Here is a 26,253-nt window from a genome sequence, read left to right as displayed (position 1 = left end):
TGCATTATTGTCCCTATTTTGAATGCTTTATTGATTTAACTAACCTTGCTGTTTCCTATAACACCTTCACCTAATACTTCATGCAAACGTCCTTTTTAATTACATCTGCATGTCGGGAAATCTCGTATGGAGATCACTTCATCTGCATAGCCAACAATTCAATATTTGAGGCATCCCCCCACGATAATTATTTATATTAGATTCAGTTCTATATATACACAATTATCTCAGTAAGCAGTATCCCATTCAACAATACTACCAATTTATTCTTTAGAACAGTTTAAATTACATCCATTTACTAATGGTAAAATGTCGAGACGACAGAGTCTAACTGCCAAAATACAGCCTTACTGGAATAAGTACAATTTACAAATACAATAATTACATTTTAAAACCATGAACAATGTTACATCTAGAAGTAAATACTGTAGGAATGGTAAACATGAAGATTTCTGCGGAAAATGCTCCAATGACGATCGTCGCAGCTCCCAACAGAAACGTCCCACACATACCAAATAATTGTCCATGTTCATTAGCTTATAAATAAAATCTGCTCGGGAAACATTGTTTCTTCATGTACAATGTTCCATGAGCATAAATGTCCAATTAGATATCGGCCAAGTATTTTCCTTCAAAAAGAAAAAGAAAAAGAGCGTTATTATAGAAAGCAGCAGGAGACATGGAAACGGTACAAAAATATAACGTTGATTCTGTACCATAAGCAATTCTGCAGCAAAGTTCGAACAGAGGAGAAACTGCCAAGAAGATTTTATGGGTCCCATGGTGACTGGTCAATTTTATGAAATGTACCTAAGATTTTCTACTACTATGAAATGACTTCCATGGAGACAATAATAAAAGGCAATTCTAATATACATCCCCTATACTTGTAAGTAATCGTGTGTAAAGTATATATATTTTTTTAAAGTGTGTGAATTTGGGGTGTGGGTTAAACGTTTACTTGCAGATGATGCACCATTTTCGATTTCCCAAACATGTCTTACCTGCTGCAAACCTCTTCTTAATGAGTGAGAATCGGTATCCACCCCCAACAAGCTCAATATCACATCCAGACAGAGTGGTTCCTTCGCTGGTGAATTGTACTGCCAGGGGGGCTGGCTTACTCGGACCCTCTGATAGGAGAAACCTTGCAAGCAAAGAACCAACTCCTTGGAGAGATCAAAAAAACACAGTTAGAAGAGGATGAGGTGAAGCATACATGAAGTGACTTATTGCAACAGAGACGATAAGAACCTCTCGTACCAGAAATAACATTTAACAATATTTCATATACAGCAATACTCCATTATTTTCATTACATTGCTGGATCAATACAGCAACTCCAAGCAAACTCTAGAACCCAATCAGATCAGTGTTTTAAAATACCCCATTGTTCAAGGCAGCCCAAATCCAATACCACATTGTTCAAGGCAGCCCAGCTCCAATACCCCATTGTTCAAGGCAGCCCAGCTCCAATACCCCATTGTTCAAGGCAGCCCAACTCCAATACCCCATTTTCAAGGCAGCCCAACTCCAATACCCCATTGTTCAAGGCAGCCCAACTCCAATACCCCATTGTTCAAGGCAGCCCAACTCCAATACCCCATTGTTCAAGGCAGCCCAACTCCAATACCCCATTGTTCAAGGCAGCCCAACTCCAATACCCCATTGTTCAAGGCAGCCCAACTCCAATACCACATTGTTCAAGGCAACTCCTTGAACATAATAATAATAGTGTTATTTTAATAATTTGCTAAAAAAAAAAATGACTGAAGCTCTCTTTTTTTGGCAGTTTATCCTGATTTGTCCATTGTTTGTGTTACTCTTTACCTTTATCTTATTATTATTATTGCCATTTATATAGCGCCAACAGATTCCGTAGCGCTTTACAATATTTTGAGAGGGGGGGATGTAACAATAAATAAGACAATTACAAGAAAACTTACAGGAATAATAGGTTGAAGAGGACCCTGCTCAAATGAGCTTACAGTCTATAGGAGGTGGGGTATTAGAAACATTAGGATAGGAAATATCAAGTAGGAGTGAAGCAGAGCTGGAGGAGAGAGCAAAGCACTATCCCATAGGGACAGGTATGTAAGGGAGAGATTACTCTGGGAGGCCATACGCTTTCCTGAAGAGATGGGATTTAAGGCCCTTCTTAAATGATTGAAGACTAGGGGAGAGTCTGATGGCAGTAGACAAGTTATTCCATAGGAGAGGAGCCGCCCGTGAGAAGTCCTGCAAGCGTGAGTTGGCCGTACGGGTGCGAGCAGCGGTCAGGAGGTGGTCGCGGGCAGAGCGGAGGGTACGAGGAGGGGCATACCTCTGGATCAGTGAAGAGATATAAGAGGGGCTGGAATTGTTCAGTGCTTTAAATGTATGGGTTAGCACTTTGAATTGACTCCTATAGGATACAGGGAGCCAATGTAAGGACTGGCAGAGGGGCGAGGTGTGAGAGGACCGACTGGATAGGAAAATCAGTCTAGCTGCAGCATTCATTACAGACTGTAGCGGGGCAGTACGGCTTTTGGGGAGACCAATCAGGAGAGGGTTACAGTAATCCATGCGGGAAATTACTAGAGCATGGACAAGCTCCTTGGTAGCATCTTGCGTAAGAAAGGGGCGGATGCGGGCTATGTTTTTGAGTTGGAACCTACAGGACTTGGCAACAAACTGGATGTGAGACTCAAAGGTGAGACCAGAGTCAAGAATGACGCCAAGACAGCGTGCTTGTAGGGATGGACTTATGTGGATATCACTGACTTGAAGGGAGAGTGAGAGAGGAGGATCAGTATTAGGAGGAGGAAAGACAAGGAGTTCAGTTTTAGAGAGGTTAAGTTTGAGAAAGCGTGACGACATCCAGTCAGAGATGGAAGAGAGGCAAGCAGTGACACGTTGCAGGACGGCCGGGGAGAGGTCCGGTGAGGAGAGGTATATCTGAGTGTCATCAGCGTACAGGTGGTAGTTGAATCCAAAAGAGGCAACAAGTTTTCCAAGAGAGGCAGTATAAAGAGAAAATAGAAGGGGACCAAGGACAGAGCCTTGGGGAACTCCAACCGAGACAGGGCGAGGGGAGGAGGTATCCTTGGAAAAGGAGACACTAAATGAGCGTTGGGAGAGATAGGAGGAAAACCAAGAGAGGACAGAGTCACAGAGACCGAGTGATTGAAGAGTTTGAAGGAGGAGAGAATGATCAACTGTGTCAAAGGCAGCAGAGAGGTCAAGGAGAATTAATATGGAGTAGTGACCTTTGGATTTAGCGGAGATTAGGTCATTAGTCACTTTGATAAGAGTGGTCTCAGTAGAGTGGAGAGGGCGGAAGCCAGACTGAAGAGGGTCAAGGAGAGAGTTGGAATTAAGGAAGTGAGACACACGGGTAAAGACAAGTCTTTCCAAAAGCTTTGATGAGTAAGGGAGCAGGGATATGGGACGATAGTTAGAGGGGGAGGACGGGTCAAGAGATGGTTTTTTCAGGATAGGTATTACAGTGGCATGTTTAAGGTCAGCAGGAACAGTGCCAGAAGAGAGAGAGCAGTTAAAGATGTGTGTTAGGATAGGCACAAGACAAGGGGAGAGTGATCTGATGAGGTGAGATGGGACAGGATCAAGTGGGCAAGTGGTGGGGCGAGAGGAATGGAGAAGTGCAGCCACCTCTTGTTCAGTAGCTGGGGAGAAAGTCTGAAGGGTAGGGAAAGCATGATTTATGTGTGGTTGAGAAAGAGAACGGCAAGGAGGGGAGAATTGTTTCCTTAGCTGTTCAATCTTGTCAGTAAAGTAATATGCAAAGCTATCAGCTGTAAGGTTAGTTTGGGGGGTGGCCACAGCAGGGCGGAGAAGGGAATTAAAAGTGTCAAAGAGACGTCTGGGATTGCGGGAGCATGAACTAATGAGAGAGGAAAAGTAGGACTGTTTGGCGAGGGCAAGGGCTGCGCTGTACGAAAGCAACATGAATCTATAATGAAGATAGTCTGCCTGGGTGCGGGACTTCCTCCAGGAGCGTTCAGCACAGCGGGAGCAACTCTGCAGATAGCGTGTTGATTTATTATGCCAAGGTTGGGGTCGTGTTCTCCTCGTGGTGCATGTTTGGAGTGGGGCTGCAGTGTTCAAGGCAGATGTGAGGGTAGTGTTATATGTGGAGATGGCCAGTGAGGGACAGGAGAGGGAAGGGATGGATAGCAGTTGTGAATCAATGTCAGCCGACAGCTGCTGGAGGTCAATAGAGTTAAGGTTCCTCCTGAGCTGAGGGGGGTTAGGCTGAGGTTGTTGGGTGAGGGGGTAATTGAGAGCAAACGATAAGAGGTGGTGATCAGAGAGAGGAAATGGAGTATTGCAGATATTAGATAATGTACATGAATAGGAGAAAATAAGGTCGAGGGTATTGCCAGCTACATGAGTGGGAGAATTAGCCCACTGCAATAGTCCAAGGGAGGAAGTAATTGAAAGTAGTTTAGAGGCTGCTGGGGTTAAAGGTGGGTTAATGGGAATATTGAAGTCTCCAAGAATTAGGGATGGAATGTTGGAAGAGAGGAAGTAGGGTAGCCAGGCAGCAAAGTGGTCAAGGAAGAGGAGAGGGGAACCAGGGGGACGATAGATGACGGCAATGTTAGCAGAGAAGGGTTTGAAAAGGCGAATTGAATGAATTTCGAATGATGGGAAAGAGAGGGAAGGGGGGGTGGGCAGGGTTTTAAAGGAGCAGTGGGGTGAGAGAAGAAAACCTACACCGCCACCTTTAATCTCCGCTTGTCTTGGATTGTGGGTAAAGTGAAGACCACCAAAGGACAGTGAGGCAGGGGTAGCAGTATCCGAGGGAGAGAGCCATGTTTCTGTTAGTGCAAGTAGGTTTAGGGAGTGTGAGATAAATAGGTCATGGATGGAAGTAGATTTAAAGGTGCTGCACACAGAGCGTGCATTCCAGAGGGCAGCTTTAAAAGAGGAATTATAGTGAGAATTACATGGAATGGGTATTAGGTTGTAGTGGTTTCTGGTGTTTGAACCAGGTGGCTGAGTAGTGGAGGGACCAGGGTTTGGAGAGACATCACCTGCTGCTAGGAGTAGTAGGATGGAAAGGAAGAGAAGGTGCGAGTAAGATTTAAATGTTGGGGATGAGAGCTTGTATTTAAGGGATTTAGGAGGGGTGTGTGGAGAAAGGCTGGATAAATATGAGTAAAGTGCATGTGATGAATACAGAGATGAGGGGAGCAGAGAGGGAGCAATGACGATGGTGTTAGCAGGAACAGGTAAGTGAAATGATAGAGAGATTTTAATGATGAGGGAAGTGAGAGAGAAAGTGAAAAATAGAAGTGAGAACATTAGTAGGAGAGTAGGTGCTGTGTTTTTAAGAGCTGTGTTTTTATCTGTTTATAAATGTATGCTTCTATGGCAACATTTCCTGACATGTGCAATTCACTCCATGATAATCACCAGTTAGGCTCCAAAGACTCTGTTTGACCTAAAATGTTGCCTTAGTGGCAAATAAATGAATCCCTTCAAGATAAGCCTCAGGTGTCAGGCTCTCTCTATAATTTACTGTGGTAAATCACTAAATTATGTGTTACACAGAAACATAGAATGTGACGGCAGATAAGAACCATTCGGCCCATCTAGTCTGCCCAATTTTCTAAATACTTTCATTAGACCCTGGCCTCATCTTATAGCTAGGATAGCCTTATGCCTATCCCACGCATGCTTAAACTCCTTTACTGTGTTAACCTCTACCACTTCAGCTGGAAGGCTATTCTTTTTTTTTTGCGTGCATAAGGTTTACAGACATGCAGGTAATGCCACAATAGCAGCTACCGACAACTTGTATCTAACATATATATGGCATAGGTTGAATCAGCACAATTTTTAAATTAAAACATTCAGGCTTAAAGAAAGGCAAAACTGTTGGCTTGTCATCAGGTAGGCAATATCAAGTTAGAAGACAGTAATATAAGCCAACAATAGGATTAAATCTGCAGTGTGTATACTAGCATAGTAATAAGGCAGTGGCATGGAAATGTGCTCTTTACCGTTCAAAAACAGGCTTAGACTTTTCGGTATATCACATAGTTTGGAAAGTATGTTGCAAGAGTAGTGAGGCATGCGTGTGTGCAAGTATAAATGAGTAGGCTTGAAGTATGTATATCTGCGATATGTGTACCTCCGTGGGCACCGTGCGAGCATGCATATCTGCCTTTACTGCAGGAACAGGTAGGGCTGATCCGACTGTTGTCAGGGCGGGAGTGAAGGACAGGGATATAGGTTATGGCTCAGTCGGTAAGGTAGGGGAGGCAAGCATTGTGTAAGGGAACACATGCATAAACTTATGAAGTCTGCAATATTAAGAGGCATCCAAACCTATAGGCTAGCGTCCATGTGTGTCTGGATAGCGTACTTTTATTGGTGTTAGGTGGACTGCCCGTGACTCAGTGGGTCATCCTATTCCTCCAGGAGGGATCTGTGTCAGTGGTACCAGGTAAGTGCAGGTATTGGCAGACAACCAGAGGCAGGCCTGTTCTTCCCTCCAGTTCCGGGCCAGTGATATGGCCGGCATCACGTTCCCACGGACTCGGGAGCTGCTGGAGGCCGGGTCCTTCCCTATTTGGGCAGGACTGGGGGCTTTGATGTTTTTTCGCCGCTTGTGGCGGGTAGGCCTCCGCCTGTGTGGTCGATGCGTTGGGGTCAGTCCCCTGATGGCCTTTGGCCCAGATGGGCTAACACGGTGAGTGGCAGGCTGCTTCATCGACGTGGTGCCCGAGGGTCTCTCAGTCCCCCTCCGGCTGTCGCCGCTCTGTTTGCGTGTGGTGCTCCAGTTATCTCGCGGCTGTGCTTGTGTGGCAGCGTGTCTAGCCTCAAGCTGTGTCCAGAACTTGTCAAACAGTTTGTTTAAGCGGGTGGCCATAGGCTTAATTGTGCTGCCGCGGTTCTCCTGAAGCACCAGCGTGTCTTTAGGTTGCATATCCGCCATGTTGTGATGGCGAGTAGTTTGCAGGCGTGTTGTGTGGTTGAGCTTTGTGCCAGCTCCCAGAGACCACGGAGGTGTGAGGGCTGGAGCGATTTGGACCGGGATAACCCACACCGGTCCTAAAGGGGGGGGGGGGGGGGAGCCGTACACCGTGGCTGCTGCTTGTCTTGATGGGCTGGGAGAGCGGCCGTCTCTCCCTTGCCCTGCGTGTTGTAGGCCCCAAGCCTCGGCTCAGACATTCCAGTGGGCTTGTCAGTCATGCGAGGTATCATCCGGTTCACCAGCCTCTGTATTACAGGTTAATGTAGTTTAGGGTTCATTTCAAGGCGATGTGCCCCTGATTTCAGGCGATAATCTGGCCCAGGCTCGGGAGCTCACAGATAGTGTGTCTGCTCAGCTCCACAGCTAGGCTCCGCCCCCCTGGAAGGCTATTCCATGCATCCACTACCCTCTCAGTAAAGTAATACTTCCTGATATTTTTTTTATGTTTTTCTTCTTTTAAATATAGTCTCCTCCTTTACTGTGTTGATTCCCTTTATGTATTTAAATGTTTCTATCATATTCCCCCTGTCTCGTCTTTCCTCTAAGCTATACATGTTAAGTTCCTTAACCCCTTAAGGACCAAACTTCTGGAATAAAAGGGAATCATGACATGTCACACATGTCATGTGTCCTTAAGGGGTTAAAGGACCACTCTAGGCACCCAGACCACTTCAGCTTAATGAAGTGGTCCGGGTGCCAGGTCCAGCTAGGGTTAACCCATTTTTTTTTATAAACATAGCAGTTTCGGAGCAGTTTTCCTGGCACTATAGTTGCCCTTTAAGTCCTGGTAAGTTTTATCCTGCAATCCATGAACCAGTTTAGTAGCCCTTCTCTGAACTCTCTCTAAGGTATCAATATCCTTCTGAAGATACGGTCTCCAGTACTGCGTACAATACTCCAAGTGAGGTCTCACCAGTGTTCTGTACAATGGCATGAGCACTTCCCTCTTTCTACTGCTAATACCTCTCCCTATACAACCAAGCATTCTGCTAGCATTTCCTGCTGCTTTATTACATTGTCTTCCTATCTTTAAGTTATCAGAAAGAATTAACCCCAAATCCCTTTCCTCAGATGTTGAGGTTAGGACTCTATCAAATATTCTGTACTCTGCCCTTAAGTTTTTATGTCCAAAATGCATTATCTTGCACTTATCCACATTAAATGTCAGTTGCCACAACTCTGACCATTTTTCTCGGACAACTCTGACCAGCAAAAAGACACACCTTACCATCAAGACCTTCTGCAATATCACTAGTAAAAATATTAAAGAGAATGGGTCCAAGTACAGATCCCTGAGGTACCCCACTGGTGACAAGCCCAAGCTTACTACCTATAAATAAATATATCAGGAGTACACAGTCTTACTATGGACAATTAAATTAGACTTTGCTGATCGTCACTATAATACACAGATGGCTCAGATCATATCACTTTAAACAGATGTGATCCGTAAACTCTTTCAGAGGAGAAATACGGAACCATACTTGGAAAGAACAATTCTGGCTTACAGTTCTATGCAACTGTCAGGAACATTACATTGGCTTTCATTTTGGTTACTCCAATTTTAGCTCTTTGCCCCAAAGTGTTTTTTTTTTTTTTTTTAATTAAACCTATTAACTTATAAGCTTCCCAACTATATGGCACTCACAAAGGTTTAAACTACAATGTTGGCTTTTACTGTGAAAAAAGGCATTTTGTGGCACTACATTATACAAAACGTAGCCATCTTGATTAGTGATCGATAACTTTTGGCCATGTAACAGTTACATACTTTATTTCTCATTATTTTTAACCTTTTCACTGGCTGGTAAAGGGTTATGGGAAACATATTATATTACAGTGCCAAAGGTTAAACATCAGTGAAGTAACAAATGCCATTTTTCCCTATAGGTGTGATGACTAAATCTGTATTCCAAAGAAAATAAATACATATATCTTCTAATACTTTAGCCACAGAGGTGACTCAGATGTTTCCCTTTACTTCAATAAAGAACGTATTCTACATTACCTCCATTTTCAGATTTCTGGGAAATATCTGGGATTTTCCATAATATCCTCTGCTGTTCGGCACTCCTAAAAATGGGAACAACCAATCATTATATAGAGGCACCGATTGTTCTTAAAGAAAGGCGATGCAAACGAACCCCCCACATTGCACAGTCCAGGTCAGTTACAATACATACCACCAGGGTAACTTTTGTATTTGAAATTAAATCCAAACGGCAAAATAGAGGTGAAAATAGCTGATCTAGATGGCCTTTTATAGTTTATAAAAGATCATGGCTGCATGATTGATAAGAAAACATTGCTTAATGCTCACAATTCTATTTACTATATGGAGTTTGTGAAAACAGGGTGCACAATGGAGATTTTTTATGACTTTCTGTAAAGTAGACACCATTGCATATTAACAGGCATGTCATACGGACATAGAGATGGATGCATGGGTTTAATCCTTAGCCCAGTTCTCACGGAGATTACATGGAGGCACACTAACGTCTATGACGTTCATATGCAAAATAACTGGTCACCGGCTACGGATTGTGGGATGCCACCCTTAGAACGGAAAGACGTCCATCATGCTAACTGATGGATAGACACATACGCCATACAGTATCATACTACACTTTTTTGCAATTTGACGAGCACAGGGAACAGGTGAAATGTAACTCTTTCTGCCATGACATGTGCCGTTTTAGGTCAGTGGACAGAGAACGTCACGTGAGGTCTACAGGCTTCTCAAACAGGCTCAGGTGGCTTCATGCTGGTTCAAACCATGGGCAGGAAACTATAGAATAAGTTCCACAAACACATAACACAGTGACGTATAAGGAACATGAATCAGGTAAAAGGAAGTTAAGAATCCATACCAGGCAGCAGGTGGAAGGACAGCATGAAGCTTTGTTACGTTTCCATCTATGGGTATAACAAACTGGACATTGTTCAGCGCTACTGGGGTAGTCATTGCCTCGGGGTTGTATTTGTAGTCTACTCGCAGGTCGGTACTTGTCGCTTCACATCGCCAACTCACCGCTAGGTTCAATGGAGTAGACTGAAGTCCCTGGGCAGATACCTACAAACCGGGTAACAAAATAGATAGCTATAGTGCAAGCTGTGTGGGTGTTGGACATGTTCTAACTGCCATATTGTATCATTTAAAGCGCCAACTAGTGACACATTGTGCATTAACCCCTTAACAACAAGGGGAATTCCACACCATCATTGAAAAAATACGTTCTTAAGAAAATATGGAAAATAAGTAACACTTTGGTGGCTATATGCATCTTAGATGTTACTAAATATAGAAGAATGATACACACATTTATTTGTAAAACGACTCCCCGTCGCAGGTAATACCTGATATTTGAGCATGTCTACATTGTAATATGTTGCTTGTGGTTTCTGTTCCGATACTTTTTTCAGGTGAGTCATCAGATTTGGCATATTCACCCAGAACTCTTTTGCATTAGGAGATGGCTGCGTATTATCGCTGTTTGGGAGAAAATAAAATAGTGACCTTTTCAGAATCATTTAACAAAGTGATGTAAAAACCTTAAAATGCATCTAAAAACCCAAACATGAAATAAGAAACATATATATATTCCTTTATCTTTCTCTGTGAATGGACCTTACAAGAAACATGGTCACCAGTTATGCTGTGGCAAGTAGCTGTCATTACTAAGCCTGATTCAGAATGATGAAAGTTACAGTCCAATGCATGTGGAGTGCAAATGTACCCTCTAACACAAGTTACATAGCTACATAGCTGAAAAGAGACTTACGTCCATCAAGTTCAGCCTTACTCACATAGGTTTTTGCTGTTGATCCAAAAGAAGGCAAAAAACCTAGTCTGAAGCGCTTCCAAATTCCTTCTTGACTCTAAAATAGCAGTCAGATGTCTCCTTGGATCAAGCAGCTATTATCCCACTAATTAGAAATTATATCCCTGTATGTTATGTTTTTGCAAGTATTTATCCAATTGCAGTTTAAACATCTGTATGGACTCTGATAAAATCACCTCTTCAGGCAGAGAATTCCATATCCTTATTGCACTTACTGTAAAAAAACAAAAAAACAAAACCTTTTCTTTGTCTTAGATGAAATCTCCTTTCTTCTAGCCTAAATGTGTGACCGGCAATGTATCTCATAACTAACTAGTGGATAAAACAACATACTGGCACATCCACTAACTGTATAACTGACTACAGGCACCAGCAAAACGTTGCCAGTTTATGGCCTACCGTACATACCAATTTATCGTTCACTTCTGCACGAGTCTGGGTGAGAATGTTATGTTTGGTGGAAAAAACAATGACTTTTCCTGTAAGCACCTACTTTTCTATAGATCAAAACAAGTGTGTTTTTAAAATTAGTATTTTTTAAATTTAGTTTAGACGGCAATTTTCTCTGGGTCATGCTGTAATGCAGTGCGCTGTACAGGCCTATGAATGTTTGCTAACTGAAGTGCATAAAGAACATAAGAACATAAATGGTTCCCTGGGAGAATAGCACTCACCAGCAGAGAAGTTGAGGGTTTGGTAAAACATGTTCTAACCGACTGTAATTTGTTATACGAAATGTCAGAGCGGCTGGCATGGGATTATTGGAGAAATGTCGAGTGATACCGGCTGGGAACGACAGGACCATTTCTCCGGTGATCTTCACTATACACCTATGAAAGAGAAAAATATTTCAGTTCACAACTGTTGTGTTCTTTATTTTTTTAAATACAGCTACTAAATAGTTTTTTTTTTATGGAGTGTACCTTCAAAACTGAAACCTTTTTGATGTAAGCACTTACTTGTTTGGATCGGCTCCTTTGAAGTAGGCATTGACAGTTTCCGTGAAGGCGGCTGCTACTGGAAGGGTATCCTGGGCACCCATCGTCAGAGGGCTTGGGCCTCTTGATGACCCTGCAAGAGAAGAAGTCACAGCTGCCATCTCTTGTTATGGTTGTACTGTTCAGCTGTTGTAAACAAAAACAAAAACATTTAACCTGTTCTAACGCTGATTGTATCTTTAATGCCTTTATCTCCTTTATATAGTACACGCTAATGGAGGCTTAAATGCATACATTTGGAATTTCTAGTTGAACGATATCTGCATCTAAAACACAGACCAATGCTACATAAAAGGAATATCACAAGATGCTTCGGAATTCAACAGAAACAATTGCATGACAGTTTCTTCATTGCTTTCTGGATGAATACTTTAAAACCACTGGAGATAATAATAAGGACTTCAGTTGGATGTAATGTTATCATTTTAAAACTAGAAATTAAACGGATAAATAAAAGGACAGGATAAGTAATATGTTTTGAAGTGTCACTTACAGCTCTGAAAGTGACAGTTTTTCATTCCTACACTCTACTAAGCGCTACTGTGAGTTAGTCATTAAGCGGAGGCAAGTAAAATTTACTCTTCCCTCCGCAGCACTTTCAGGCCAAGGGCGATATCATGGCCCCATGACGCTCTTTTGGGCATCTGCGGAGAAACGCAACATAAGCGCATGCTCAGGCATTCAGCCGTAGTGCCATGCGGTGGTTCCATTAAAACGCATTGTGTGCCTTGGTTTTTCTTGGGACAGCCAGTTGCACAAGGTAAATTAAAATAAAACATTTAGTTAGCCATCATATTGTGCAAATATCCCAGTAAATGTAATGTAATTGAATGGCTAACAATGCAAAAATGCCTGGGCTACTGTTTAGGGGCTCGCTCTTGGCTCGCTGACTAGCTTAGAATACTATAGACTGTGTTGGAAACTGCAAATGATAAAAGAGGCAATTGCATCTTTCTGAGGAACAAACAAGCACGCTGGCAAAGCCAACTGTGACATCTCTCACCCTATGCCAACTATAAGTGTGCCACAAACACATGGAGTTCATGGTTTTTAAAGGTTAAGCCCAGTATTTCAAATGCATTTTTATTTTTAAATAAGTGTCAGGATTAAAATTAAGACTCAACTGGCAATTAACTACAACTAAGAAGACAATTTGGCTAGAAGTCTGCATATCTTTCTTGCGCAGTTTCAGGTAAATGTGACATTTAGAAGCTGGTGATTAAAAGAACACTCCAAGCAGTATAAACAGTACAGCACACAGACAGACTTTCCTACTGTAGAACAACATTATTTAAAATGGTTTGACAAATGAATGCCCAGAGCACTCCTGGCACTATAACCACTACAGGGCGCTGTAACGTTTATACTAGTTGGTGTGTAGCTTTTAGGAAACAGAAGCAATAAAAACACTGCTGTATGTAAGACAATTTGTTACCAAGACTATTTTGCTGCAACACATTCCCACTGTACTAAAGGAAGTCCTAAAACAAGCAGCACATGCAACATACATGACAACATACAACAGAAAACACTGCATGACACAGCACATGGGGTACAAAACAATCAATGGGCATGGTCTACATGTATTATCTTTACAGATTCATTGTGTCCATAATGAGGAAGTGTCTATTATAAAAAATAAATACAAATTATATATATGTATATAAAAATCTATTGCAAATAAGATGTTAATAGCTTTTATATTCGATATCAAAAACACATTTGGACCAATCGTTTCAAGTAAGGAAGCGGTGATGTACAGCCTGAACACTAATAATGACTTTACTTATATTTGTATATAAATGTATTCTTTAAATGGAGTTAGGATTCCCACCAGCCTTATTCACAAAACACGTAATTGTGTCATATGAGAACCGAACTGCAAAATTTAGGAAAAAATACCTAATCCGGAAAAATGATCAAAATCGGCTCAAGTCACAATTTAGAAAACTTGGTCTTCAATTCAATTCCTTGTCTTCTATAATTCCCATTCTGATGAATAATACTGAGTAACCTTTTAGGAATGTCTAACACTTCACTTGATTCACTTGTTTGTTTCTTTAATTTAATTTGTGGCTGGGCCACAATGGGAAGCAGGTTGATAGGTATATAAATATATATACACACACACTATTTTATGTACTTGCTCTATACCAAGCATGTCTGTCACTGTATGATATTGCTCTATTGACCAGGTTTTAAAGAGATTCTATAGTCACCAGAACCACTACAGCTTAATGTAGCGGTAATGGTGTCTATAGCCTATCCTTGCCATCTTTTCAATGCGAATTTACATTGGTGCCTAGTAAACACCTCTAGTGGCAGTCACTCAGACCGCCATTAGAGGCGCTTCCTAGTCCAGTGTTGTACAATGTGCAGCACTGGCTTTTTAGCATCCCCACACTCTGCATGGAGATGCTAAACGTTCCCCACAGAGACGCATTGATTTATTGCGTCTCTATGAGGAGATGGTGACTGGCGCAGTACGATGCTTTGCCACGCATGCGCAATAGTCTCCCAATGCTTTCCAATGGCTAAACATTGGATTGGCTGAGACCATCAAGACTGATGATCTCAGCCACAGCAGCGAATCCAGGTGGGGCCAGCCATGTGGAGACCAGCGTTTGGAGAAAAATCACCTATGTACGGAGATCATTGGGGGCCTCATAAACAGTCACTTCAGGACTATAGTGTCAGATAAACATATTTGTATTTCTGACACAATAGTGTTTGCTTAATATTCATAAAAAACATATGTTAAACAACCTTAACTATTATACACCCACTGATTCTTATAAATAATTTCCATCTTTGCAAAAACATCCAATGGATTCCCCAGAGCAACCAGAAGTGGCAGATACATTAATTGCTGTGTGTATTGTTGGTCTCAATTAGTCTAGCTTGGCAATAAATTGGCTAGATAGAACAAAAGGTACAATAACATAACTACTCTATTATTAAAGAAAGAGAATTGGGCCCCTGGAGAGTGTGCCTTGTTAAACACGTTGATAGCATATCCCCTTTATATTTTATTATCAAACCCTTTCCTTGTACACAGAAATTACGGTTAGATCATTTTTTTTTTTTTTTATAAAAACGTAGCATATTTCACAGTGCTGCAGAATGGGTAAAGGAAACATATCAGAATGAGTGACAAGTTAAGAAGAAGAGGTGACAAGAGCCCTGCTTGAACAAGCTTGCAGTCAACAGATAGCCGAAAAGTACATTGGAACTTTGTCCCAAGTTCCATCAATGACGGCTGTCATTTTGTGGAGGAATAAAATGTCATCAATGCTCTATTCTTTCACATGTAACATAGTAGTTATGGCACCCAACTACAGCCTAGCTTGAGAACAGACTGCGCCATCCTTATTATGTGTTGCTATGGTGACCAAGGTAATGACATAGGTTCATAAAACATACATACGGCATAAACCGTACTCGCTACAAACAAAATATAACACAAAAGGGCAGTGAATAACTGTATTCTTTATACTGCCAAGTTTTTTTATTTCTCTGAAAAAACCCTACTGAAGTGACTGCCAGGGAGAGGTGCGCAGGGGAATCAATTAGGAACGTACCAGAGATGTCATTAAGTATGATAAAGGTGGCTGGGTTTCCAAGATGGAAATGAGTACCATACATGCCACTTGCATACCCAGGACTCATGGCATCTATTCATTTGCATTTAAATCCAAAATGTGCCAAAACAGCATTTAAATCAAATAAATTGCAAATTAAAACAAAAATAAATAACTCAAAAATAAATCTGTATTTGTTAATTAAAAATAAAGTAATAGGTAGTTGGCTGTTACAATGTGCAGTTACCTGTGAAATGCCATTTCCTCTCTGAAGAGCACACAGAGCATTTTCTACAGTAATACAATAATGACGTATTGATTCAGTGCTCTGCATGACTCAGGCGTGTTTCTTAGCACATGGTGGATCTGTCTTTAGGTCATATATTCACATTAATGAATGAAATGGATGGATGGAATTTTGAGAAATCTAGGTATAAGTGTAGCAAAAATAGCAAGGTGCAAGAGAGTACGGAGAACGGACAACAGCTAAAGTAGCTTGGCTTCGGATGGGTCCCTGCTCAGATCCCAAAGCTGGTTTTAGCTCATCTTGTGCCATTACCAAAAGAACCAGGCCCTTTGCATATCAGACTGATCCAATCCAAAATGGCGGAACATATCCTAAATGCAGGCCGTCTCTCTCTAGAAGTGTAGATAGTTCCAAAGATGAGGAATTACAGAAGTCTCAATGTTTGCTGATCTGAAGGCAGAGTTATCTTAACTATTGGATAGAGGTTGGGCAAATAGGAGGGATTCATGGAGAATTAAAAAGACCCTCAGGCAAACTGGCAGGGATAGTGTTAGGAGCTTACTATATCAATTATAACTAGGAGAGCACTAATTCCTTTTATTAATCATAAGTACGTTTTAAGATGGACTTTTATGGACAGAACAGATCTATAAAAATTATCCACTTGGAAAGAAAAGGACCTTCTAAACAAACATAAAATGAAGCGATTGATTGAAGGTCATTAGGTTACCACTTGGATACAATGTCATCACAACATTCAATGGTCCTCTGCAAACATTCATAAAAGAGAATGGCTTTTGTATTAACTTCATATATAATTCAGCGTTTTCCAGCAACAGTGAGATCTAAAACCCTGTTTGACTCATTCATCTCAATCTATACAATCAGACTCTACGATCGCACAAAACCTGACACTTAGCATGGGGTCTTAGCATGGGGTAAGATCTGATTCGGCACAGTGAGCGACCGTATAACACAGCTTTCTGCCGGGTAAAACAGCCAATTCTAAAGCATAGTGGCCTTTCATATAGATTAAAGGCTTAACACAGTGCCTTTGGCCAGTGCCGGTCCCATCGCTAAAGCATAAAGTTATCAAAGGAAAGATAGATTACAGAAATAATCTGCACCAATTAGAGACAGGTTTGAGAGCAATACATAAAACAACAGAACAGACAAAAAACCTTACATATACACCTATAAATTGGGTATCACGGACAATCAGAATCCAAACCTCCCAACATTTCAAATGGAGAAAGAGGGGTGTGAGTGGGGGTGTGACCAACAAAGGGCGGTCCGGTACAATTTTAGGTGACTTCATTTAGGCAAATAAAATGTAATTTAGAAGAACAAATGTATTTTATGAACATTGACTTTACTGGGAGTATTATTGCTGTGGAGCTTTGTTGTACACTCAGACACATTACTGGGAGTATTATTGCTGTGGAGCTTTGTTGTACACTCAGACACACCAACAGTATGGACTTCATAGAACAGAAGGACATTAGGATAGGAAAGAGGGGATTGGGCCCAACCAGGGACATTTGGGAAGTATGGCAATCAGAACTTGATTCAGTTTGACATTGAAGGGCATAACACAAGCAAAGATGGAACCTTTAATGTACGTACCCAGTCATTTGGAAAAACACACAATACAAAACTAAATAACTAAAAGAAGAGTTATTTCACCATTAGTTAGGATGTTGAGGCTACAAATCTCATGGATATGGGGGACGCGTTTCCTGCTTGTACTCCATTCTACAGGGTTAGGCATTAGGAATCTCCCCAGGAGCCTGAAGAGCGCAGTTTACTTGATACCTTGGTATAGACCGGAGGCATTATGAGGCTTGCAGCTTTACAGTTTGTGCTACAGAGTAGGTGATTTCATATTTAACCCACTGATCCCCAAAACAGAGCTGACCGCAGTCTACTGCGAGGGCAAACAAACCAATACCTATACAGGGCTGTCTTTTTAACCCCTTCACGACGGGTGACGGACGAGGTCCGTCATCCTGGGGATGCCCTTAACGACGGGTGACTGACCTCGTCCGTCACGCGGTAAAATTAACCCCAGATCGCCGCAATCGCGGCGATCGTGGGGTTAATGGTGCTCCGGTCTGCCTCTGCATTAGAGGCAGACCGGGAGCACCGGATCGGGCTGTCAGAGTACATGTGCCCGCTCTGACAGCATGCCAGAGCGGGCACATGTGCTCTCTATACTCACCTCCGCCTCCCTGCACTTCCGGGTTCAGTGTGAAGTGCAGGGAGACGGATCTGCAGTGATCCTGCCCCCTGGTGTTAAAAAAAAAAGTTAAATTAAAATCCCACCCCCCCCTTTACCCATATTAATAAAAAATTAACCCCTTCCCTGCCAATTGATCACTGACTACAGTGATCAATTGGCAGGGATTACATTTTAATATGATCTGATTTTTTTTTAACCCCTGAGGGTTAATTCTTTTTTTTTTTAACCCTCAGGGGTTAAATTTATTTTATTAATTAATTTAAATATTTTAAAATTATAAATTTAGCTAGCTGGGGAGGGTGGAAGTTAGTGGGGAATTGGGGGATTTAGTGTTAGGTTAACTAGGGGTTAACGTTAAAAAAAGTTTTAAAATAAGCTTTAAAAAGTTAAAAAATGAAGTAAAAAAAAAGTTTTAATAACGTTTAAGTAAAAAATAAAAAAAAAATAAACCCTTTACCCAGTCCAAATAAAAATTAACCCCTTGCCTGCCTGTCTATCACTGCCTACAGTGATCAAAATACAGATCACAGTATTATACTGTGATCTAATTTTTTTTAACCCCTGACGATTAACTTTTATTTATTTTTTAACCCTCAGGGGTTAAATTAATTTAATTAACTAATTTAAATATTGTATAATTAAATATTTTGCTAGCTGGGGTGGGTGGGAGTTATGGGAAAATGGGGAATTTACTGTTAGTGCTGCTTACTGCTAGTTAGGGGTTAACGGTAAAAGAAAAAGCTTAGAAAAATGTTAAATCTGTAAAAAAAAGTTTTACGAAAGTTTAGGAAACTTTAAAAAAATGAATAAGCAAAACAAAAGTTGAAAAATAGTTTTAAAAAGTAAAAAAAGTTTTTAAAAGTAAAAAAATACATTTAATAACGCTCATTACCACTACACCTGGTACAAGCTAGCGGAAAAATGATCCCACGCTAAGGTTCAAAATATGCCTTTTGAAATACCCTGGGATGTCTTCTTTAAGAAATGGTATGGCTTTATGGGGTATTTGGATTATATAGCCTGGTAAAATACTCTAAAATGGGACATGGGCACAGCGTAAAAATTTAAAGTTTGAAAAAAATGGAATGGCTGTGTCCCAAATGTGCCCCTCCGATGTCCACATATACCTGGCAAAGGTACATACGGGGGTATTTTTGTACTCAGCCGACATAGCTGAGCAACATATAAAGTATTATAGAGTGGTGGTACACATAAGGTTTGCAAAATATACTGTGCAAACTCACTTTGTGTGTCAAAAAGGCAGAAAAAACGCTTATTACCACTACACCTGGTACAAGCTAGCGGAAAAATTATCCCACGCTAAGGTTCAAAATATGCCTTTTGAAATACCCTGGGGTGTCTACTTTAAGAAATGGTAGGCCTTTGTGGGGTAGTTTGAATTTAAAACTTACGAAGATGCTTGGAAATTGCACATAGGTCCAGCGTCAAAATTCAAAGTTCTGTAAAAACTGATATGGCTTGGTCTCCAATATGCCACTGTAGCTTCACAAAATAGTGCCAAAGACATTCATTGGGGATGTATTTTTACTCAGAAGACTTAGCTGAGCATAATTTGAAGGTTTTGAACTTAGTGGCACATATGAAATATACAAAATGCCCAGCAAAAATGCAATCCGTATGTCAAAAAATGCACAAAATTATTTTTTACCACATACTTTGGCATATATTGGTGAATAAATGGGGGCATGCTAAGGCACAATATGCACCTTATGATATACCCTGGAGTAAAAACAAAAGAAAAGAAAATGTTACTTGCGCTTTTTCCTTAATCCCTATGTATATTTAGACAAATGGAGGTCATTTAGTTGCTCCAATGGCCATTGGAGGGATGCCCGCCTGCCAACGTCAAGGCAGACCCCCCCTAAGCGGGTCCTAACACTGACCCTTCAGCCTGCTTCCTTGAGCTTCTGGCAAAGATATCTCTAATGAGACAGAAAGGGGTATTTTTTTTTTTATATACACCCCTTTACTTATTAACCCTTAATAGGGAACACATGGGATGGGTAGCAGCATTGTAACCAGGCTGTGTGATACAAAGTAAATACAAATACAAAAAGAGAAGTCCTGCGCTAAAGCAGCAAGGACTACAACACACATCAGCCCCAATATATAGTAAAAACAAAAGAAAAGAAAATGTTACTTGCGCTTTTTCCTTAATCCCTATGTATATTTAGACAAATGGAGGTCATTTAGTTGCTCCAATGGCCATTGGAGGGATGCCCGCCTGCCAACGTCAAGGCAGACCCCCCCTAAGCGGGTCCTAACACTGACCCTTCAGCCTGCTTCCTTGAGCTTCTGGCAAAGATATCTCTAATGAGACAGAAAGGGGTATTTTTTTTTTTATATACACCCCTTTACTTATTAACCCTTAATAGGGAACACATGGGATGGGTAGCAGCATTGTAACAGGGCTGTGTGATACAAAGTAAATACAAATACAAAAAGAGAAGTCCTGCGCTAAAGCAGCAAGGACTACAACACACATCAGCCCCAATATATAGTAAAAACAAAAGAAAAGAAAATGTACTTGCGCTTTTTCCTTAATCCCTATGTATATTTAGACAAATGGAGGTCATTTAGTTGCTCCAATGGCCATTGGAGGGATGCCCGCCTGCCAACGTCAAGGCAGACCCCCCCTAAGCGGGTCCTAACACTGACCCTTCAGCCTGCTTCCTTGAGCTTCTGGCAAAGATATCTCTAATGAGACAGAAAGGGGTATTTTTTTTTTTATATACACCCCTTTACTTATTAACCCTTAATAGGGAACACATGGGATGGGTAGCAGCATTGTAACAGGGCTGTGTGATACAAAGTAAATACAAATACAAAAAGAGAAGTCCTGCGCTAAAGCAGCAAGGACTACAACACACATCAGCCCCAATATATAGTAAAAACAAAAGAAAAGAAAATGTTACTTGCGCTTTTTCCTTAATCCCTATGTATATTTAGACAAATGGAGGTCATTTAGTTGCTCCAATGGCCATTTGTCTAAATATACATAGGGATTAAGGAAAAAGCGCAAGTAACATTTTCTTTTCTTTTGTTTTTACTATATATTGGGGCTGATGTGTGTTGTAGTCCTTGCTGCTTTAGCGCAGGACTTCTCTTTTTGTATTTGTATTTACTTTGTATCACACAGCCTGGTTACAATGCTGCTACCCATCCCATGTGTTCCCTATTAAGGGTTAATAAGTAAAGGGGTGTATATAAAAAAAAAAATACCCCTTTCTGTCTCATTAGAGATATCTTTGCCAGAAGCTCAAGGAAGCAGGCTGAAGGGTCAGTGTTAGGACCCGCTTAGGGGGGGTCTGCCTTGACGTTGGCAGGCGGGCATCCCTCCAATGGCCATTGGAGCAACTAAATGACCTCCATTTGTCTAAATATACATAGGGATTAAGGAAAAAGCGCAAGTAACATTTTCTTTTCTTTTGTTTTTACTATATATTGGGGCTGATGTGTGTTGTAGTCCTTGCTGCTTTAGCGCAGGACTTCTCTTTTTGTATTTGTATTTACTTTGTATCACACAGCCTGGTTACAATGCTGCTACCCATCCCATGTGTTCCCTATTAAGGGTTAATAAGTAAAGGGGTGTATATAAAAAAAAAAAATACCCCTTTCTGTCTCATTAGAGATATCTTTGCCAGAAGCTCAAGGAAGCAGGCTGAAGGGTCAGTGTTAGGACCCGCTTAGGGGGGGTCTGCCTTGACGTTGGCAGGCGGGCATCCCTCCAATGGCCATTGGAGCAACTAAATGACCTCCATTTGTCTAAATATACATAGGGATTAAGGAAAAAGCGCAAGTAACATTTTCTTTTCTTTTGTTTTTACTATATATTGGGGCTGATGTGTGTTGTAGTCCTTGCTGCTTTAGCGCAGGACTTCTCTTTTTGTATTTGTATATACCCTGGAGTGTCTACTTTTACAAATGGTAGGCCTTTGTGGTTTTTTTTTTTGAACAATCAAACTGTTATAATACCCCAAATGGAAGCATAGGCTCATTAAATCCGTCTCTCAAAATTCTACTGTGAATACTGAAAAGGACAGGTCTCCTGTATGGCACTGTAGCTTCACGAAATAGTGCCATAGACATACAATGGGGGTGTCCTTTTACTCAGAAGACTTAGCTGAGCATAATTTGGGGGGTTTGAACTTAGTGGCACATATGAAATATACAAAATGCCCAGCAAAAATGCAATCCGTATGTAAAAAATGCACAAAATTATTTTTTACCACATACTTTGGCATGTAATGGTAAAAAAATGGGGGCATGTTAAGGCACAATATGCACCTTATGAGATACCCTGGAGTGTCTACTTTTACAAATGGTAGGCCTTTGTGGGGGTTTTTGAACAGTCAAACTGTTATAATACCCCAAATGGAAGCATAGGCTCATTAAATCCGTCTCTCAAAATTCTACTGTGAATACTGAAAAGGACAGGTCTCCTGTATGGCACTGTAGCTTCACGAAATAGTGCCATAGACATACAATGGGGGTGTCCTTTTACTCAGAAGACTTAGCTGAGCATAATTTGGGGGGTTTGAACTTAGTGGCACATATGAAATATACAAAATGCCCAGCAAAAATGCAATCCGTATGTAAAAAATGCACACAATTATTTTTTACCACATACTTTGGCATGTAATGGTAAAAAAATGGGGGCATGTTAAGGCACAATATGCACCTTATGAGATACCCTGGAGTGTCTACTTTTACAAATGGTAGGCCTTTGTGGGGGTTTTTGAACAGTCAAACTGTTATAATACCCCAAATGGAAGCATAGGCTCATTATATCCGTCTCTCAAAATTCTACTGTGAATACTGAAAAGGACAGGTCTCCTATATGGCACTGTAGCTTCACAAAATAGTGCCAAAGACATACAATGGGGGTACCGTTGTACTCAGCAGAAGTAACTGAACACATAATAAAACTTTGTACAGGAATAGCACACACCAACTTTACAAAATACACATGAGAAGTTCTTTGTTATACGTTTGTGTGCGAAAACCCCCCAAAAACACAATTTTACTCCAATATTTAGCAGAGGTTGGCGGTAAAATGGCTACGTAGAAAGTGTCAAAACAACCTTAGGTAAATAGCCTGTGATGTCTACTTTATATAAATATATACTTTTGTGTGGCAATTTTGTTTTATTTTATGGCTATTAGGCTTACAAGACAAACATACCAAATTCTAAAATCGCTCCATATTAAAATTTTATTTTACTCCTTGTGCTTTGTGACCTGTAACTACCAAAAAAAACTGAAAATCCCAGACACATTATATATTCTGTAAATCAGAACAAATAAATGAATTTATTTTTAATTACTTTCCTTAACCTGCACTAATTATGCACACATTATGATTGCAAAAACTGTAAAAAAAAACAATATTTTTCATTTTTTTTGCATTTTTCTGTATTTTTTTTATAATAAGTAAGCATTTATATATTTATATGTTATATCAAATTAAAGCCCTTTCTGTCCTTTAAAAAACAGTATATAATATGTGTCGGTGCAATAAATGAGAGAGATGCAAATTGCAGTTGAACGCAAACAGCAAGAAAATGCAAAAATTGCTTGTGTCATTAAGCGTAAGTCAAGCTTCTGAAGCTCTGTCCTTAAGGGGTTAAAGAAGAAATATAGAATACAAAATAAACAGGAAACATTTTTAAAATTAAACGCATGTGTGATAATATAGTGTGACATGGATACACTATGATCATAGATATATGCACAAAGGCAGGATTTTCCTGTGTGATCATGTCTGAAATCAAGGTCACTCACTTGATATTTTTAATTAAAATTAGAGGACAGACAAATGTATTTTAACATGCAGTAGGGTACATACAGCAGTGATTTAACAAGCATTAAATAATGAGAATGAAATTGCACATGATATACTTTGCCCATGGGACCATGGCTTAAGTCACTGTGACACATGTACATTAACCCCTTAAGGACCAAACTTCTGGAATAAAAGGGAATCATGACATGTCACACATGTCATGTGTCCTTAAGGGGTTAAAGGATTTTAAAAGCCAGTCAGATTAAACCATTTAAATGCATGGTCTACTTTGGACTAAACACAAAGCAGGATTTTAAATAAAGGACTGTTATAGGCCACACACAATCACAATGAGAAAAAACACGCAGCTTAAAAATCACAAAAATGCAAAAAAACTGTGCAGAATAGAAGAAATTTGGTATCAAACTGCCATCCAGGAAAATAATTCAATACAAAAAGGATAGTTTCAGAAAAATTATAAAGTGCATACACACTCTGATCAGCCACAACATTCAAACCACTGATAGGCGAAGTGAATAACATTGATTATATCGTTACAATGGAACCTGTCAAGGGTTGATAAATTAGGCTGCAAGTGAACAATCTGTTCTTGAATTTCATGTGTTGGAAGCAGGAAAAATCATCAAGCGAAAAGATCTGAGTGACTTTGACAAGGGTCAAATAGTGATGGCTAAACGACTGGATCAGACTATCTCCAAAACGGCAAGTCTAGTGGGGTGTTCCCTGTTTGCAGTGGTGAGTAAATACCAAAAGTGGTTCGTGGAGGGACAATCCATGAACTGGCGTCAATTGAGGTCATGGGCGCCCAAGCCTCATTGATGTTTGTGGGGAGCGAAGGCAATCCCGTCTAGTCTGCTCACACAGAAGAGCCACCGTAGCTCAAGTTGCTGAAAAACTAACTAGCTCTAGCAAGCAGCTCTGCTGGGTTCCTCTCGAGAGGTCAGAGCGTGGCCGCGGTTACCATGGCAACACCCCAATCTCGCGTCAACTCATGACTACGACCACCAGGGATGTCCCCCCTCCCAGGCAAAGGTAAGAAGGGAGGGGGGATATAATGTATAGATTTGTTTAATAAAAAAAAAAAAGGTTTTTATGTATATGTATTACTTTCATCTCCCCCCCCCCCACAGCACAAACACACACTAACTACACCCTTCACACAGACACACTGCACCCTTCACACAGACTGCACCTTTCATACACACTGCACCCTTCACACAGATGGACCTTTCATACACACTGCACCCTTCACACAGACACACACACTGCACCCTTCAAACAAACACACGACCTTTCATACACACAGCACCCTCAACACAGACACACACACAGGACCTTTCATACACACTGCACCCTTCATACATACAGCACCCTCAACACAGACACACACACACACATCACTCACTGCCCCCCCCGCACACCAAACACACAAACTGCACTCACACACTGAACTCTTCACACAGACAAATACTACATATTCCTCACACACACATTGCACTCCTCTCCCCCCCCACCGCACACTAAACACACACACACTAACTACACTCTTCACACACTGCAACCTTCATCCATACACACACACTGCAGCCCTCACACACACTGAACCCCCCCACTTTGAGAGGGGGCGTGCTTGTCGGTGATGACAAAACATCCCCTCTTGCCCCGCCCCCTTCTCAGTGGGCCGAATTTCTTTCCCAGTCCGGCCCTGGTCAGAACACATCTCAGTTTGCTGTGTATGGGGTTGCGTATCATCAGAGTGCTCATGATGACTCATTATATCCATTGCCAAAAGCGCATTTATTGGGGACCTGCGCATCAGAGCTGAACCATGGAGCAAGGGAAGAAGGATGCCAAGTCTGATGAATCACGTTTTCTTTTAGATCAGGTGGATGGCCGGGTGTGTGTGCATCATTTCCTGAGGATGAGATGGCAGCAGGATGCACAATGGGCAGTAGGCAGGCTGGCAGAGACAGTGTTATGCTCTAGGCCAGTGGTTCTCGCGCTAAAGGGGGCCTCGCGGCCGCCTAAATCGTATCATTAGAGAGCTGCAGGCTGCTGTGATAAAATATGTCAGCAGCCTTTCCCGGTCAAAATTTTTAATTGTTTAGCCCCTTTCTCGCCGCCCGATCGCATCCGCGGTAGATTACTGTTCGTTTCATCATGTTTCATGATGATGCTGGAGTGAGTCCCCTCCGCTCCGCCTTCTGACCTGGCAATCCACCAATCCGCATTCCGATTACGTCATGACGCAACGTAACCCCCTGCATTCCCCCGCCGGTGGTACCAAGAAGAAGAAGAGAAGAGGAAGAAAGAAGACTAGCTGCTGCTGCAGGAAAGTGAGCAGAGCACAAGAGAGAAAAGGGTAAGCAGAACAGAGATAAGGGGAGAAGAGCAGAGGAAATAGGAAGGTTGAGCAAAGAAAAGGGGTATTAGAGTAGCAGATAAGAGGAAGGAGAGCAGCAGGAGAGCAAATAAAATGGGAAGAGCAGCAAAGAAAATGGATGGATAGCAGAGAAAAGGGGAAGGAG

The 26,253-nt window shown here is 41.3% G+C and overlaps 1 protein-coding gene across 1 annotated transcript in view; it reads right to left on the bottom strand.

Moving 5' to 3' along the window:
• SGIP1 (SH3GL interacting endocytic adaptor 1) overlaps nucleotides 1-26,253 on the bottom strand; it is a 126,275-nt gene continuing 100,022 nt past the window's right edge. The window contains exons 18-24 of the mRNA XM_063427887.1: nucleotides 11,790-11,901; nucleotides 11,505-11,660; nucleotides 10,346-10,478; nucleotides 9,859-10,061; nucleotides 8,997-9,061; nucleotides 1,005-1,169; nucleotides 1-629 (exon numbers count right to left, since the gene is read on the bottom strand). Of these exons, the coding sequence (XP_063283957.1) occupies nucleotides 607-629; nucleotides 1,005-1,169; nucleotides 8,997-9,061; nucleotides 9,859-10,061; nucleotides 10,346-10,478; nucleotides 11,505-11,660; nucleotides 11,790-11,901 (857 nt within the window). The 3' untranslated portion in view covers nucleotides 1-606. The remainder of the gene's footprint in view (nucleotides 630-1,004; nucleotides 1,170-8,996; nucleotides 9,062-9,858; nucleotides 10,062-10,345; nucleotides 10,479-11,504; nucleotides 11,661-11,789; nucleotides 11,902-26,253) is intronic.

The sequence above is a fragment of the Pelobates fuscus genome, chromosome 7 (genome assembly GCF_036172605.1).
Source record: "Pelobates fuscus isolate aPelFus1 chromosome 7, aPelFus1.pri, whole genome shotgun sequence".
Classification (NCBI taxonomy): Eukaryota; Metazoa; Chordata; class Amphibia; order Anura; family Pelobatidae; genus Pelobates; species Pelobates fuscus.
This window is presented reverse-complemented; position numbering and strand designations above follow the sequence as displayed.